General features: G+C 37.6%; 1 protein-coding gene across 1 annotated transcript; it reads left to right on the forward strand.

The window, feature by feature from the left end:
• Nucleotides 1–280: 280 nt before the first annotated feature.
• LOC101356749 (olfactory receptor 8S1-like) lies at nucleotides 281–1,214 on the forward strand. Its single transcript, XM_004384594.2, has one exon. The coding sequence runs from the start codon at nucleotides 285–287 to the stop codon at nucleotides 1,212–1,214; it is 930 nt and encodes a 309-aa protein (XP_004384651.1). The 5' UTR covers nucleotides 281–284.
• The last annotated feature ends 14,853 nt before the right edge of the window (nucleotides 1,215–16,067 follow it).

The following is a 16,067-nucleotide window of genomic DNA, read 5'->3' on the forward strand; positions in this document are numbered from 1 at the left end:
TACCTGATTTGTATGCACTAAGTACAATTACTAAAGGGCCATAAGGTAGGATGAAGGATAGAGATCATGACAGAACAGTGCCAGAAGGTAGAAAAGGGCAAGTGAAGAGATTGTAGCTGAGAAGACACTTCCTTACCCTGAGTTTCCCATTTTGGTCTATAGGTGAAGAAGTATATGTACTGTCTGTGAGTATAGAGCTCCTGTTCACCGTAAATGACTCAAATCCATGTCCCAGAAATGGAGAACTATCCATTTCTCTTGAGATACAGAATCTCTAAGCAACAATGAAAAATGTCAGTATTATTACTGAGTTTGTCCTCCTGGGATTGTCCAGTGACTCCCAGCTCCAGGCTCTGCTCTTTGTGCTGTTCCTGGTGATTTACCTCCTGACCTTGATGGGGAACCTGGTGATGATCCTTATAATCAGGGTTGATTCTCACCTCCACATCCCAATGTACTTCTTTCTTGGACATTTGTCCTTCCTGGATCTCAGCTTCTCCTCAGTTACTGTGCCCAAGATGCTACAGAACTTCTTGTCTCTGAAGAAAAGCATCTCAGTGTTGGGCTGCATCACCCAGAGTTTCTTTTTCACTCTCTTTGGGGGAACCGAAGCCTGTCTGCTCTCTGCCATGGCCTATGACCGCTATGCCACCATCTGTCACCCTCTGCTCTACAGTGTGGTCATGAACAGGCCTCTCTACACTGCAATGGTCAGTACAGCATGGGCGATGGGGTTTCTGAACTCACTAGTGAATAATCTTTTCATCCACAAGTTACATTTCTGTGGGTCCAACATCATCTCCCACTTCAGCTGTGAGCTGCCTTCACTATTCCCACTGTCCTGCACTGATCCCACTGCCAACAAGTTGCTTCTGTCTGGGTCAAGTGCATTTCTGGGGCTGCTGACACTTCCCCTGATCCTCTTCTCTTACTCCAGAATCATCTCTGCCATCCTGAGCATCCACTTCTCTGGGGGCCAAGGCAAAGCCTTCTCCACCTGCTCCTCCCACCTCACCGTGGTGCTCTTGTTCTATGGGACAGCTCTATTCAGGTACATCTGCCTTCCCTCAGGCTCATTGTTGGAGCGAGTGGTCTCCATTCAGTACAGTGTGATCACATCCTTGCTGAACCCTGTCATCTACAGCCTCAAGAACCAGGAGGTGAAGGCAGCTCTGCAGAGGATGCTGAGGCAGCAAATGTGTTCCTCTGGGTAAGAAAAAGCTGTGTGATTCTGCTCAGGAAATACAGAAATCATCTCTAAAGGAGAAATATCTTTACAGACACAGAGCATTTCAATTAAATTCAAGTACCTGTCTTATCTTCAAAGTAAATAAACTTCCACAAAAGCTGAGGCCAGAGGAGAGGAATTTGATGAAGGGACTCCTACCCAGCTGTACTTTGTAAAATAATCTGATATGGATCTTGGCTTCATCTGAAGGATCTTGGCTCCATCAGGGCTAAAAGAAATGAACTAGGTTGGAGCAGAACAGAGTCTTTGGTCAAATTGCTACTCTTTTCTTAGGATTTTCCAAAAGTGAACAATAAAGAAAGAAACCTACGACAAAGAGGGAACCAGATACAAATAATGCTCTACAATGAATGCAGTCAGAGCCATCCATTCACCTGACCTAGTGATACCAACTGGCAACAGACGGCCTATGCACATAGGCAGGAAAAGTTAAAAAAAAAAAAAAATTAATAGATTGTCCTTTTGGAAATCAGTATATCACACCTATTGTGTTTTTTTCAAATCTCTCCTACCTAGGACCTTTGTCACTGTTTGAATTATGTCCCCTCAAAAATGTGTGTATCAATTTGGCTGGGCCATGATTCCCAGAATTGTGTGGTTGGCCTCCATTTTGTGATTGTAATTTTATGTTAAAGAGGATTAGGGTGGGATTGTAATACCACCTTTGCTCAGGTCACATCCCTGACCCAATGTAAAGGGAGTTTCCCTGGGGTGTGGCCTGCACCACCTTTTATCTCTCAAGAGATAAAAGGAAAGGGAAGCAAGCAGAGAATGGGGGAACTCATACCATCAAGAAAGCAGTGCCAGGAGCACAGCGCGTCCTTTGGACCCGGGATCCCTGCCCGAGAAGCTCCTAGTCTGGGGAACACCGATGAGAAGGCTGAGAAAGAGAGAAAGCCTTCCCTGGGAGCTGACACCCTGAATTTGGACTTTTAGCCTACTTTACTGTAAGGAAATAAACTTCTCTTTGTTAAAACCATCCACTTGTGGTATTTCTGTTATAGCAGCACTAGATAACTAAGACAACCTTACATTAAAGAATATGATTTGCATTTGTTCCAGGTACGTACTTTATACCAGTATACAGACTATGTGTGTGGCAGGGGGAGGTAACATGAATAATTACAGCAGTGAATTAAAAGATCAATAAGGTACTTACTTAATTAATAAACAAAAATATATAATAACAACCTATTGAGAAAAAAAACAGACCTAAATAAATGTAAAGCAATACCACTTTTATGGATTGGCAGACTGACTATTATAAAGATGTCAGCTGTTCCCAAATTTATTTATATATTTCATATAATACCAATCAAAATTCCAGATTATTTTTTCTGAATTTGAAAAGTTGATTGTAAAATTGATATAAAAATAAATGGGCTAATAAATGTCAAGCTACTCTTAAAGAAGAAAAACGAGATAGAAGACTATAATAATATCAACACTTATTATAAAACTATATAATTAATGCTATTTGTTATTGACACAGATACAGACATATATGCCACTAGAAAAGGAAAGAGAGTCTAGAAATGAACCCCCAATACATAAGTGGACACTTATATATGACTGAAGTGGCAAGGCAAATCGATGAGATCAGGGTGGACTTTTCAATAAATACTGCTGGAAAAATTAGCTCTCCATACAGAAAATTAACAAAATTTTATCCTCACCCACCATATGCAAAAATCAATTCTGACTGGATTGAAGTACTAAATGTGAAAGGCAAAACTAAAAACTTTAAAAAAGAGTGTAAGACAATGTATTGAGGTGGTGGTGGTGGTTTTTCGTCGCCCTCCAGTCACCTCCAACTCATGGCGACCTTAGGTACAGCAGAATAAAACATTGCCTAATCCTGTGTTATCTTCATGATCTTTGATATATTTTAGCCCATTATCGCAGCTATTGTGTCAATCCATCTCACTGAAGGTTTCCCTCGTTTTTGCTGACCCTCTACTTTACCAATTATGATATCTTTCTCTAATGATTGGTCTTTCTGGTTGATGTGTCCAAAGTAAGCAAGATGAAGTCTCACCAGGGAAGAATTTTTAAAATCAAGACACAAAAAGCACTGGCCACGAAAAAAAAAGATTCATAAATAAAATTGCATTAAAATTAGGAAATTTGATTCAATGAAAAACCTTACAAGAGAATGAAAAGACAAGCCACAGAGCATGAAAAGATATTTGTCACACATATAAATGGCAAAGCCTAGTATTCTACATTATCAAAAAGAAAAAAACCAACTTGATAGGAAAATGGGCAAAGGACTAGAAGAGGAATTTCACAAAAGAGGAACTTCAATGTCAAAGGTTCTCAGCCTCAATAGAAATTATGAAAATTAAAATCACAATGAAAAATACATTAAACACACATCAGATTGGCAAAAATTAAGAAGTCCAATAAAACAAAATATTGGCAAGAATGCAGAGTAATGGGAACTCTCACTTTGGAAAAAGTTTTGACATTATGTTGTAAAGTTAAAGATATGCATACTTGCATTCCAGAATTCCACTACTAGGTATTTATCCTAAAGAAATTCATACACATTGTACCCAAAAAAATGTACAAGAATAGTCATGGTAGCACTGTTTATAATAACCAAAACAGGAAATAGCTCAAATGTTCATCTATAGCAGCAACGAAAAAAAGGTTGTGATATATTCACACAGTGGAGTGTTCACACCAATGAAAATGAACAAACTACAATCACATGAAATATCATGGGTGAATTTCAGATATAATATTGAATAAGAAGAACCATGTAACATTATTCCATTCACTAAAGTTCAAAAAAGGTAAACAGGACTGCATTGTTTAGGGATGCATATTGTCTTAGTCATCTAGGGCTGCTATAACAGAAACACCACAAGCGGATGGCTTTAACAAAGAGAAATTTATTTCTTCAAAGTCAAGCAGGCTAAAAGTCTAAATTCAGGGTGTCAGCTCCAGGGGAAGGCTTTCTCTCTCTGTTGGTTGGCCTTCTCATCAGTGTTCCCCAGGACAAGGAGCTTCTCCGCGCAGGGACCCCGGGTCCAAAGGACACGCTCTGCTCTCGGCACTACTTTCTTGATGGTATGAGGTCCCCCTATCTCTCTGCTCACTTCTCTCTTTTATATCTCAAGAGATTGCCTCAGGACGCAATCCAACCTTGTGGACTCTAAGTCCTGCCTTACTAACACAACTGCCACCCTTCCTTCCTCATTAACATCATAGGGGCAAGATTTACAACATATAGGAAAATAACACAATACCAGGAATCATGGCCCAGCCAAATTGATACACACATTTTTGGGGGGCATAATTCAATCCATGACACATACATAGGTGGTAAAACCATAAATAAAGCAAGGAAATTATAATAAGAATGTTAGGCAGCCTGGGTTATCATTAAGAGGGGAAGGAACAGAGTTACGATAGCAGAGTGGTGCACTGACTTTCCTGGTATTGGTAATCTATTATTTCTTAATCTTCGTGAAAAAAATTTTTGTATATACTGATCACATAAATCTTTGCTTTATAATTATCTGTTAAACAGTACATATATGTTGTGTGTACTTTTCAGTATATATGTCATATTTCAATTAAAAAAACTGAACATCAAACTAAATGGTGAAACACTGAAGTAGCTTCTATTAAAATCAGAAATCAGGCAGAAATGTCTGGCTCCAGCACTATTTTCTAACATTGTTTGAAGATTCTAACTAAGGTAATAAGACATAAAAATGAAACACTTAGAAGAATTAGAAAAGACCAAATTCCTTATTTTTTATATGACAATATGATTATATTCTAGAAAACCCAAGAGATTCTATAGGCGAAAAACTATCATAACTAATAAGAGTTTGTTAAGTTGGCAAGATACAAAATAAACACACAAAAATAGTATTTCACTATCCTATCAATAACCATTTTGAACTGGAAATTAAAAAAAAAAAAATCCATTCACAACGGCAAAAACCATAAAATAAATTTAACAAAAATAGATACAGAATTTACATGAAGAAAACTATACTCAATGACATAAAAACAAGGTATGAATAAATGGAGAGACATACCACATGACTTAAATTACTTAAATGACATACCACATAAATTAAAATAATAGTAATAAAATCAATTTGAAGGACATTGAGAGTCTCACAAATCAAAGAGAAAGCTGAAGATACAGGCTTTGGGAAGGTGAGCAACTAGAGAGGCTGAGGAGATCTATGTCATGGAAACTAATGAATAATCTCTTTAGATCACCCCTGTTGGACAATCATAGCCATTGCTAATACAAATTTCTAGGTGAAAGCATCCATTTGGCTTAGCTTGCATCACCCTTAGCCTGGGAAAGGACTTTTAAAGTTTCTCTGCAATGTCATTTTTCCCATTTAATCCAACTTTTTAACCTGGCCTTAAAAAGTACTTATAACTCAGCAATCACACAGAAGAGAACATCGCTGATCTTTTAGTTGTGGATGGTTTGACATATCAGTCTCAAAGTCAAACAGTCATATCCATAAACAACTAAAGGACACCTTTGTGGCTTTTAATTACTTTTTCCCAGCTTCAAGACTAATTTCTGTGACATTGCTCTGATTCTTCTTAGTGATCATTTTGACCTTCGGTTTTTCTCAGCCTGCCTAGGTGGCCACTGTTTCCTGAAGTGATCCTCCCAGAAGCCTCCTTGAGTGGCTAGGACAGGCCTCCTTAACTTTTCCCTTCATCCTGAATTTGAGTTCTGAGCCATTCTGAAGATGCCATTGGCCTTCTCCCTACTCACCAGGATCAGGACTTCTTCGCTGGTCACTCTCTTTACTTCCTCCTGGTGCCTTTGTTGTGCCAGTGAAAGCCCTACTTTTAAGGGCTCAGCTCCCTTTTAACTCCGCTTGTCCCAAGGCAGTCAGTGAGCCAGACTCTACGGCCTTCTTGCTTAGAGACAATGAGACTCTTTCTCTGTCCTGAAACTCATGTGCCTATGAAGGACATCCTCTCAGTGCAGAATTAGCCCTCCTAGCCCTGGATGTGACCAAATGTAATAGAATCTACAACAACACAAACTGATTAATTTGCTTAACCTCTAGTCCTTTCCTCTTTTCCAAGACCCTGCAGCTGCAAGCCACGCATTCAACTTAGGATGCTTATGTATCCTTTTACTTGTTACAAGCTGAAGGTCTTTTGTATTTTGCTAGAAATGTAAATACCATTTTTAGATGAAGCAAATATGGAAAACCAAGCCTGGGTGATTGTAGCCCAAGCTTTTGCTAAACAGAGGTAATGAGGTATGGAAGCCTGAGACCTTAAGAAACCTTGGAACCTGGGAGGGTCAGAAGGCACCAGTAGATGAAGACTTGAGCTGGACTGGGTAGTTAGGCAGGTTATGTAACAGCTTATTCCTGTAGAGTAGAACTAGGACTGTGTCCAAATCTAGGTATTTTGAACTCAGTACTTGTGTTTTTCCCTTACTTTATCACACTTTCATCCACATTAGCTATCCAAAGCCCTGATCGTTCCAAAATACCTATTACTTAGAAGGCGGAATTCTAAGTAATCTTTTTATTTTAAAGATTCCTATTGTTATGATGATATTGTAATAAATAAAATTTGGGAGTAACTGAACACAAAAATAGAAAGAGAAACTGCCCCTGAAAAGAATAACTATTATATTTACCATATTTACCATATTTAAAGAAAATAAATATTGTATAGTTCAGTCATTAATTAATGATACAGTAAAATATATTTCAAATTCAGATTTTATACTTCTCATTCCAATTACAGGTGTCTGTTTTATTCAGCAAACATCCGGTGTCTGCTGTGTTAAACCACGAACAGGAAATAAGGAATAAGATGATTTCTAGATGTCTTAGGAAGATTTTTACTTTCAAGAAACTTCATTCAGTATTCAGTGGGTCCATCAAAAAAAAAAAAAACATGCATTGAATATTCAATAGTCAGTGCTAGGTTTCGAGCACAAAAGACTGAGTAAGGCACGGTCATTCCCTCAAATACGTTACCATCTATCTTCCTTTTTTTTTCTTTTCCTGTGCAGTTTCCCAAGTTAGTTTATAGCCAACTGAGCATGCTCGTCTGTTCTGATTATCATGGATTTTCATATTGCCAATGCAATTTGATGAAAACTCATTTTTTCTTTTATTATACTATTCAGAAATGCCTAGAAAAGCAAATTTAAGTGGAGATTATTCAAGGATGAGGAAGAGTAGAAAGTGTTCTCAGTAATAAAAGTATCAGTTTTATAAAACATGAAAGAATGAAGCCACAGTGCCACAAAGAGTAAGTTTCATCTGGGTCTGAGAAAAGCCCCTAGACAAGGAGCGATCCCAAAACCACCACGAGCTTCCTGATTGCCGTATTGCCACCATGGCATTGTACACAGGATTGCTTCTAACCAGGAAGTTCATTTTACAACAAAAATTTGCTAGCAATGGACTCAGGCTGATGAAATTTACTGATCTTACTATGTTCCCTCAGAAACCCTGGTGGCATAGCGGCTAAGAGCTACAGCTACTGATCAAAAGATCGGCAATTTGAATTCACCAGGCCCTCCTTCCAAACCTGACGGAGCAGTTCTACCCTGTCCTATAGAGTCGCTGTAAGTCAGAATCAACAGCAACGGGTTTGTTTTTTTTTTTTTTTTTTTTGCTATGTTCCCCATCACCTTGAAGCAGCTGCCCTAATAGAATGGTGGAATGGCCTTTTGAAATCTTATCATGGCAGCTGAGTGACAGCACTTTGTGGGAATGAGGTAATGTCCTACAGTAGCATTTCTCAAACATTTGGTCTCAGGATCTCTTACAGATTTTTAAGAGTTATTGAGGACCTCAAAGAGGTTTTTTTTTTTTTTAAAATGGGAGTTACATCTGTTGATATCACTGTATTAGAAATTAAAACCAAGAAATTTAAAAAATATTTATCAATTCACTTAAAAATAATAATAAATCCATTATGTGTTAAAATAACTACATGAAATTTCCTTTGAGAGAAGGTTTAGAATTACAAATTGAATTTCTTTAGTTGATGCAATGCAATTCAGGTTTTCTATATTTTCTTGTAACTAGGTAACTTGTGTCTTTCAAAGACTTTGTCCACTTCCTCTAAATTATCAAATTCATTGACATAAAATTGTTCATCAGATTCTATTAGCCTTTTAGTTTATGAAGGACCTGTAGTGAGTGCCCTTTTATTCTTTTTTTTTTTTAATTATGGCAAGTGTATATATAACAAAACGTTTGCCATTTCAACATTTTTTATGCGTACAATTCTGTGACATTGATAAAATGCATCATGTTGTACAACCATCGCCATTATTTGTTTCCAAATTTTTCCAACACCCTTTTATTTTTGATATTGATAATTTGTGTCTTCTTACTTTTTACTGTTAATCAGTCTAGGAAAGGTTATTGAGTCTACTGATTTTTTCACTGAATCAGTTTTGGGTTTAATTTGTTTTCTCTATTGTTTGCTATTTCCTATTTCATTAACTTCTGCTTTTTATTATTGATTTCTTTCTTCTTATTTTGAGTCTATTTTCTTTTTTTACATTTTTAAGGTGGAAACTTAGACCATTGATTTTAGACCATTCTTTCTTTTCTAATATAAGCATTTAATTTCTGTTTACGCCTTTGTTTATCTGTATCTCTCAAATGTTGATGTTTTCATTTTCATTCAGTTCAAAATTTTTCCTATTTCCTTTATAATTTATTTTTTGAAATTTAAATTTCTATTTACAAGTATATTGTTTGATGTTTAACTATTTTAGGATTAATAATAAATAATATTTTCAATTATTATTTATAATTTATTTCCATTGTGATCCATTTGTTTAATGGACCAGCATGGGTATAGCTTGAGAGTGTTCCATGTGCACTTGGGAAGAAAGTATATTCTTCTGTTGTTGAGTGGAGGGCTCTATAAATGTTTATCAGATAAAATTTGCTGACAGTGTTATTCAAGCCTTCTGTGTCCTTATTGATTTCCTGTCTACTTTTTCTATCAATTCTGAGAAAGGAGTATTGAAATTACAAGTGTAATTGTGAATTTGTTTCTTCTTTCGGTTCTGTCACCTTTCACTTCATGTGTTTTGAAGCTCTGTTATGCACTGTTAGAAAATTGATCCAATTATTATTATGAAACGTCCTGCTTTATCCCTACTACCATGGCTTGATCTGAAGTCTACTTTTCCAAATATTTATATAGTCATTGCTACTTTCTTATGGTATATTATGTTATATTTTTTCCATCCTTTTATTTTTAACTTTGTCTTTATATTTAAAGTGGATTTCTTATATATAGCATCTAGTCATGTCTTTCTTTTTTACCCAGTCTGACAATATATGCATTTTAATTGACACATTTAGACCATATACATTTAAAATAATTATAGATTTTGTTGGGTTTAAATCTATCATCTTGCTTTTTCAATTTGTCCCATCTGGTTTTTTTCTCTTTTTCCTCTTTTCTTATCACCTTTTTAATTGAGAATTATTTAGTATACCATTTTATCTCCACTATTGGCTTATTAGCTCTGCCTCTCTATCATGTGTGTGTGTTTACTCTAGGTTTTACCTATCATATCTTTAACTATCATAGTCTACATTTAAATAATATTATATCACTTCACATATAATGTGTGACCCTAACACTCCCCAGCATGTTTTCTCCTTTAAAATGGGCAACTGAGAGCTTGACATAACTAATGCCATGATGAACCTATAAGTTCTTTTTTTCTTTTTTGCCTGCCTTCTCCTTTCCACATAACTTTGTTAATGACTTTGTTTTGCTCTGTCCAGCCACTTGTGACTTATGACCCCTCATGGGAAGATTAGAGCCTAGCTATCTGACATGTATATCTTTAGCCTGATAAGGAGATGTCCGGCATTTATCTCTTTAGTCTGATAAAGAGTCTCTTGTAATTACCTTGTAATGAATAACTCATCCAGCCATGCCATCTGCAGACTACAAAGACACTTCTAACCTTTGTAAAAATCATATATAAGCTGTAATGTAAAAATGCCTTTTGGGACTCCATAGAGACAGCCTGCATTGCTCTCGGACTCCCCATTGGTGGACACCTCCTAAATAAACTTTCTCACCCTTTCTGACTTGGAGTACGTTTCATTGGCTCGACTGTTCCAGGGCACTGACCCTAATCGGGCAACATAATGTAAGATCCTTAAGATAATATACTTCCATTTCTCCCTCCCAACTTTTGTGCTATTTTTGTCATACATTTTATTTCTACATGCATTCTAAACCTCATAACATAGTGGTTCAGCAAACTACAACCCATGGGCCTTATTTGGCCTGCTACTTTTTTTCATAAATTAAGTTTTGTTGAAAAACAGCCACACCCATTCTTCTTGTATTGTCTATGGCTGCTTTAGTACTACAACAACAGAGTTGAGTAGCTGCCACAGAGACCATCTGGCTTGCAAAACCTGAAATATTTACTATTTGGCCCTTAACAGAAAAAGCTTTGTCAATCACTGCCAGAATACATTGTTATCATTTTTTCTTTAAATAATCAATTATCTTATTAAAATAGGTATATATGTGTTGTTGTTGTTACTATGTGCCGTCGAGTCAATTCCAACTCATAGCAACCCTTTATGACAGAGTAAAACTGCCCTATAGGGTTTCCTAGACTGTAATCTTTACAGAAGCACATCACCAAGTCTTTTCACCAAGTTTTTTCTTCCACAGAGTGGCTAGCGAGCAGCTGAGTGCTTTAACCATTGCGCCACCAAGGCTTCTATGTGTATGTGTGTGTGTCTTTTATTTACCCACGTATTTACCATTTGTAATACTAGTTAGTCATTTGTGTACATGTACATTTGAATTTAGTATCATTTTCCTCCTCCCTGAACTTCCTTTAACATTTCTTGTAGTGCAGGTCTGCTGGTAACAAATTCTCTCAGATTGTTTATCTGAAAAAGCTTTTATTTTGCCATCACTTTTGAAAGATATTTTCATTGGGTATGAAATTTTAGGTTAACAGCAACCTACTCCCACCCCGGCATTTTAAAGACATCATTCCATTGTCATCTGGCTTACATAGTTTCTGATGAGAGGTCTGATGTAATTCTTACCTTTGTACCTTTGTGTGCATTGTACCTTTTATCTCTGGCTGTTTTTAAGATTTTCTCTTTAGTACTGGTTTTCAGCAATTTGAGTGCTATGTGTCTCGGTGGTAATTTTCTTTGTGTTAGCCTTGCTCTGAGTTTACTGAACATCTTAGGTTGTGGGTTTACAGCTTCCATCAAATTTGAAATTTTTTAGGATATTATTTACTCAGGGTTTTTTTTGCTTCCCTTCCCCTTCTTGGACTTCAATTACATATGTTTTCCACCACTTGATATTATCCCACAGCTCACTGACACTACTTTTTATTTATTAATTAATTAATTCATTTTAGTCTTTTTCTCTCTGTGCTTCATTTGCAATAGTTTAATTGCTATGTCTTCAAGTTTACTGTTTTTTGTTTTTGTTTTTTTTTGCTGAAGTGTCAAATTCTACCCAGTGAAAATTTCACTTTACGCATTGTATTTTTCATTTCTGGAAGTTTCACTCTTTTAATGTCTTCCATTTCTCTCTTCATTGTGTTCACATTTTCCTTTAAGTCCTTGAACATATGTGTATTATTTATAATTGTTTATAAAGTTCTTGCCTGACAATTCCATCAACACTGTCATTACTGGGTTTGTTTCCATTTACTAATTTTTTCTCTGGGTTATGGGCCATATTTTCCTGTTTCTTTGCATGTCTAGTAATTATTGTTTGAATGTCAAACATTGTGATTTTACATTGTTGAGTGTGAATTTTGTTGTATTAATTTACAGAGTGTTGAACTTTGTCTAGCAGGCAGTTAGGTTACTTGCAGATTAGCTTGATTCTTTATAGGTTTGTCTTTAAGCTTTTTTACATTAGATCTAAAGTAGTCTTTACTCTAGGGCTACTTTATCCCTCCTATTAAGGCACGACCTCTGTGGATCTCCATTGAACATCCCATGTACTCAGTAAAGTCTCTCCACCTTGGAAGGTAGGAATGCAAACAATTATCAACTCTGTGTGAGCTCTTGGAATTATTTGTATTAGAGTTCCCTGATAATTTTCTTTCTGTACCCCCTTTTGCTTTTCTCAGTCTTATGGAGTTTCACCATATGTGTGTAAATATTTGAATGCAGCCGAAGATTAAAAAGACCCCTAGGCAGACTCTTTCTCTTCAAAGTTCTTTCCTCTCTGGCACTCTGCCCACAAATTCTAGCTGCTTCAATCATCCTGAATTCTAATCTATGCCTCCTCAACTTAGCAGGACTACTCACCTAAATTTGGGATCCCTATCTTGTACCCTGGTGGCACTGTGATTAGGTGTTTGACTGCTAACCAAAAGGTCAGCAGTTCGAATCCACCATCCGCTCATTGGAAACCCTACTCTGTCCTATAGGGTTGCTATTAGTCGGAATTGACTTGATGACAACAGGTTTGGTTTGGTTTTCATCCTGTGCCAATGGTCCAAAAATTGCCCTTAAACCCATTGCCAGTAGCTCACCATAGCTTTTAAGCACTGTACCACCTGTGCCAATGGTTCAGAAATTGCCCCTAGGGTGATATAGTTGGACTCATTAGATATACAAGGAATATATCATTTCCTTATAAACACTAAATATAGTGACTCCCTGTTATCTGACATAGCAAATAAAAACACTTGTCCCACAATTTTAGACTTTCTATCAATTTCCTGTTTCATTTCTTCTCTACTATAGACAGACAAGGTGCCTGGGTGGTGCAAGTGGTTTGCACTCAACTACCAACCTAACAGTTGGCAGTTCAAGCACACACAGCAGTGCCACAGAAGAAAAGCCTGGTGATCTGCTTCCATAAAAGGTTATAGACAAGAAAACCCTGTGGAGTAGTTCTACTGTGTAATACATGAGGTCGCCATGAGTTGGACTTGACAGCAATGGTTTACAGACAGATAACTCCATCATCTCTGTGTTCTTCATCCTGCATGATGCCACAGTATGTACACATATGCCATCTGATTCTATCTAGGATGGCTTCCTGCATTTCACCTTCAAAGTTGATCTCAAAACCCTTCCACCAGAAAGGATTTTTTAAAAAATGGAATATTTCGCTGAATATTTAATTACTCTACCTTGTAACGGGGCTCTGGTGGTGGAGTGGTTAAGAGCTCAGCTGCTAACCAGACGGTCGGCAGTTCAAATCCACCAGCTGCTACTTAGAAACCCTATAAGGCAGTTCTACTCTGTCCAACAGAGTCGCTATGAGTCGGAACTGACTCAACAGCACCTAACAACAACAACCTTGTAACATTGTATAGGAGTTTGAACTTGTCCATATATTATTTGGAAGGTAAGCTACCACTATGGTGACAGGATCAGATCAGAAGCCTGAGACCAAGGCTCAATTCCCAATTCTGCCTCTTAGCTCAATTCATGCCCCTGAACCAATGCTATTTTGGATTGAATTGTGTCCCCCCAAAAGATAAGTTAAAGTTCTAACCCCTATACCTGTGAATGTGACCCTGTTTGGAAATAGGATTTTTCTTTTGTTATTCTAATGAGGTCATACCAGAGTGGGGTGGGTCCTAAACCTAATCCCTTCTGAGTGGTGTTTTATTAAGGGAGTACAGACACAAAGAGACAAACACACAGGGGGGAAGACACCCTGTGAGGATTGTCAGGAACACCATAAAATGCCTGGGCGACAGATACTGAAAGAGACAAGAACTTTCTCAGAGAGCCAACAGAGAGAGAGCCTAGCCCTGCCAACATCCTGAATTCGGACTTCTGGCCTCCAAAAGTATGAGATAATAAATTCTTGTTCTTTAAAGCCACCCACTTAGAGTGTTTTTGTTATAATAGCATAGGAAACTAAGATAAATGCTAATAGCTGCATCTCACAGAGTTTGTTGATTGATAGCTGAGAGATGGCATATCAAAGCATAATATAAAAGTAGTTTACATTTTTTCCTATAGTGTTTAAGGCAAGGTTCTGGCATAAAGTAGAGGTTTACTAAATATTAATGACCTACTGTCATGCCATTAGGCCAAAGCCTATTTTGCCTCCTTTTCTTAAGGTGACAATCTCACATTGGTTTGTTTCCTAAAGAGTAGCAGAGTCTGGGCTGTCTCTAACATCTACCAGCTACCTCAAGGCTTCTGTGAGGTCTTCTTTGACCTCTCTCCCATACCATGGTAACTTCTCTTTGCTTCCAGTGCAGAGAATATCCCTCTAATTTAGTATCTATCACATTTTATTGCAAATATTTGTTGATGTTGGCAAATCTGCTGCAAAAGACCTCCTTAAAGTGCTAAAAAGCAAAGATCTCACTTTGGTGACTAAGGTGCACCTTACCCAAGCCATGGTATTTTCAGTCGCCTCATATGCACGCAAAAGCTGGACAATGAAAAAGGAAGACTTGATGCATTTGAATTTGAATTATAGTGTTTCAAATTGATGCATTTGAATTATAGTGTTGGCAAAAAATATCAAATATACCATGAATTGCCAGAAGAATGAACACATCTGTCTTGGAAGAAGTACAGAGTGGCCCTTAGAAGCGAACATGGCGAGACTTTGCCTGGCTTACTTTGCATGTTACTTCTGTAGAGGGTCAGCAAAAAAGAGGAAGACCCTCAATGAGATGGATTGACACATGGTTCCAACAATGGGTTCAAACATAGCAACAATTGTGAGAATGGAGCAGGACTGGGCAAGGTTTTGTTCTGTTCTACATAAGGTCACTATGAATTGGAAGCAACTCGATTGCTCCTAACAACAGTATAGTGTCTGGCACATAGCAGAAACTCAATGAACATATATTAGAGGAATGAGCCACTTCTCTGTTTTAGTCTTAGTTTCTTTAATAAAATAAAATTTTATGGAAATGTGTTGATGAAATAATGAATGTGAAAAAATTTATAGATTAAAAACAGATTCTGATGGTGATGTGTTTATTCTTTGCTTAGCAGGCCTTACTCATCTTTTCTCGTGAAATTCATCTTAATGTTTCAGTGTAGCTCCGTCCAATAGAAATATAATACAAGTCACGTATGTAATTTAAAAAAATTTAGTAGCCACATCAAAGAGGTAAAAAGTAGGCGAAATTAATTCTAATAATGTATTTTACTTAACCCAATATATCCAAAATATTGCTAATGAGCTATTTTACATTTTTTTTAATTAAATCTTCTACATATGGTGTGCATTTTACACTTTAAGCAAATCACAATTCGGACTAGCTACATTTCAAGAGCCCAGGAGCCATACGTGGCTAGCGGCTCCTGTCTCGGAATGAGCAGCTTCAAGGCCCACTTCAGATATTAGCGACTTACTGAAGTCAACTTATCCCTCATTCAGAATTAACGAATTTTCTTAAAGCAGTCTCAAGCCCCTTATCCTCACTATCTCGAAACCTTGCATTACGGTTTGTTGCGTTTTATCTCCATACTAGAGGGTAAGCTCCTTGAGGAATTCCAGACTGTTTTCTTGTGAAATCAGTCTCACGTCGATCGTCTGACCTATAACCGGCGGTTATCAAATGTCGAGGTAATTAAAGAACACCCGCGGGAGGTCGAGCGGCGGGGACGGAAAATGGTCAGTCAGGGTGTGGAGCGGAGAGCGGCGACCGCAGGCCGCGATCCGCCTTGGCCCATGTGGGGAGGCCGCGCCGCCCCGCTTCGGCCTGCAGGGTCCGGGGACGGCGGATGCCAGGGATCGGGGCCTCGGCAGGCCCAGGCTGCGTTCGGCTCTCTCCGGGGTACCAGAGCCAGGACTTGTCCTCATC

Source organism: Trichechus manatus, unplaced genomic scaffold (assembly GCF_000243295.1).
Source record: "Trichechus manatus latirostris isolate Lorelei unplaced genomic scaffold, TriManLat1.0 scaffold00123, whole genome shotgun sequence".
Taxonomy (NCBI): Eukaryota; Metazoa; Chordata; class Mammalia; order Sirenia; family Trichechidae; genus Trichechus; species Trichechus manatus.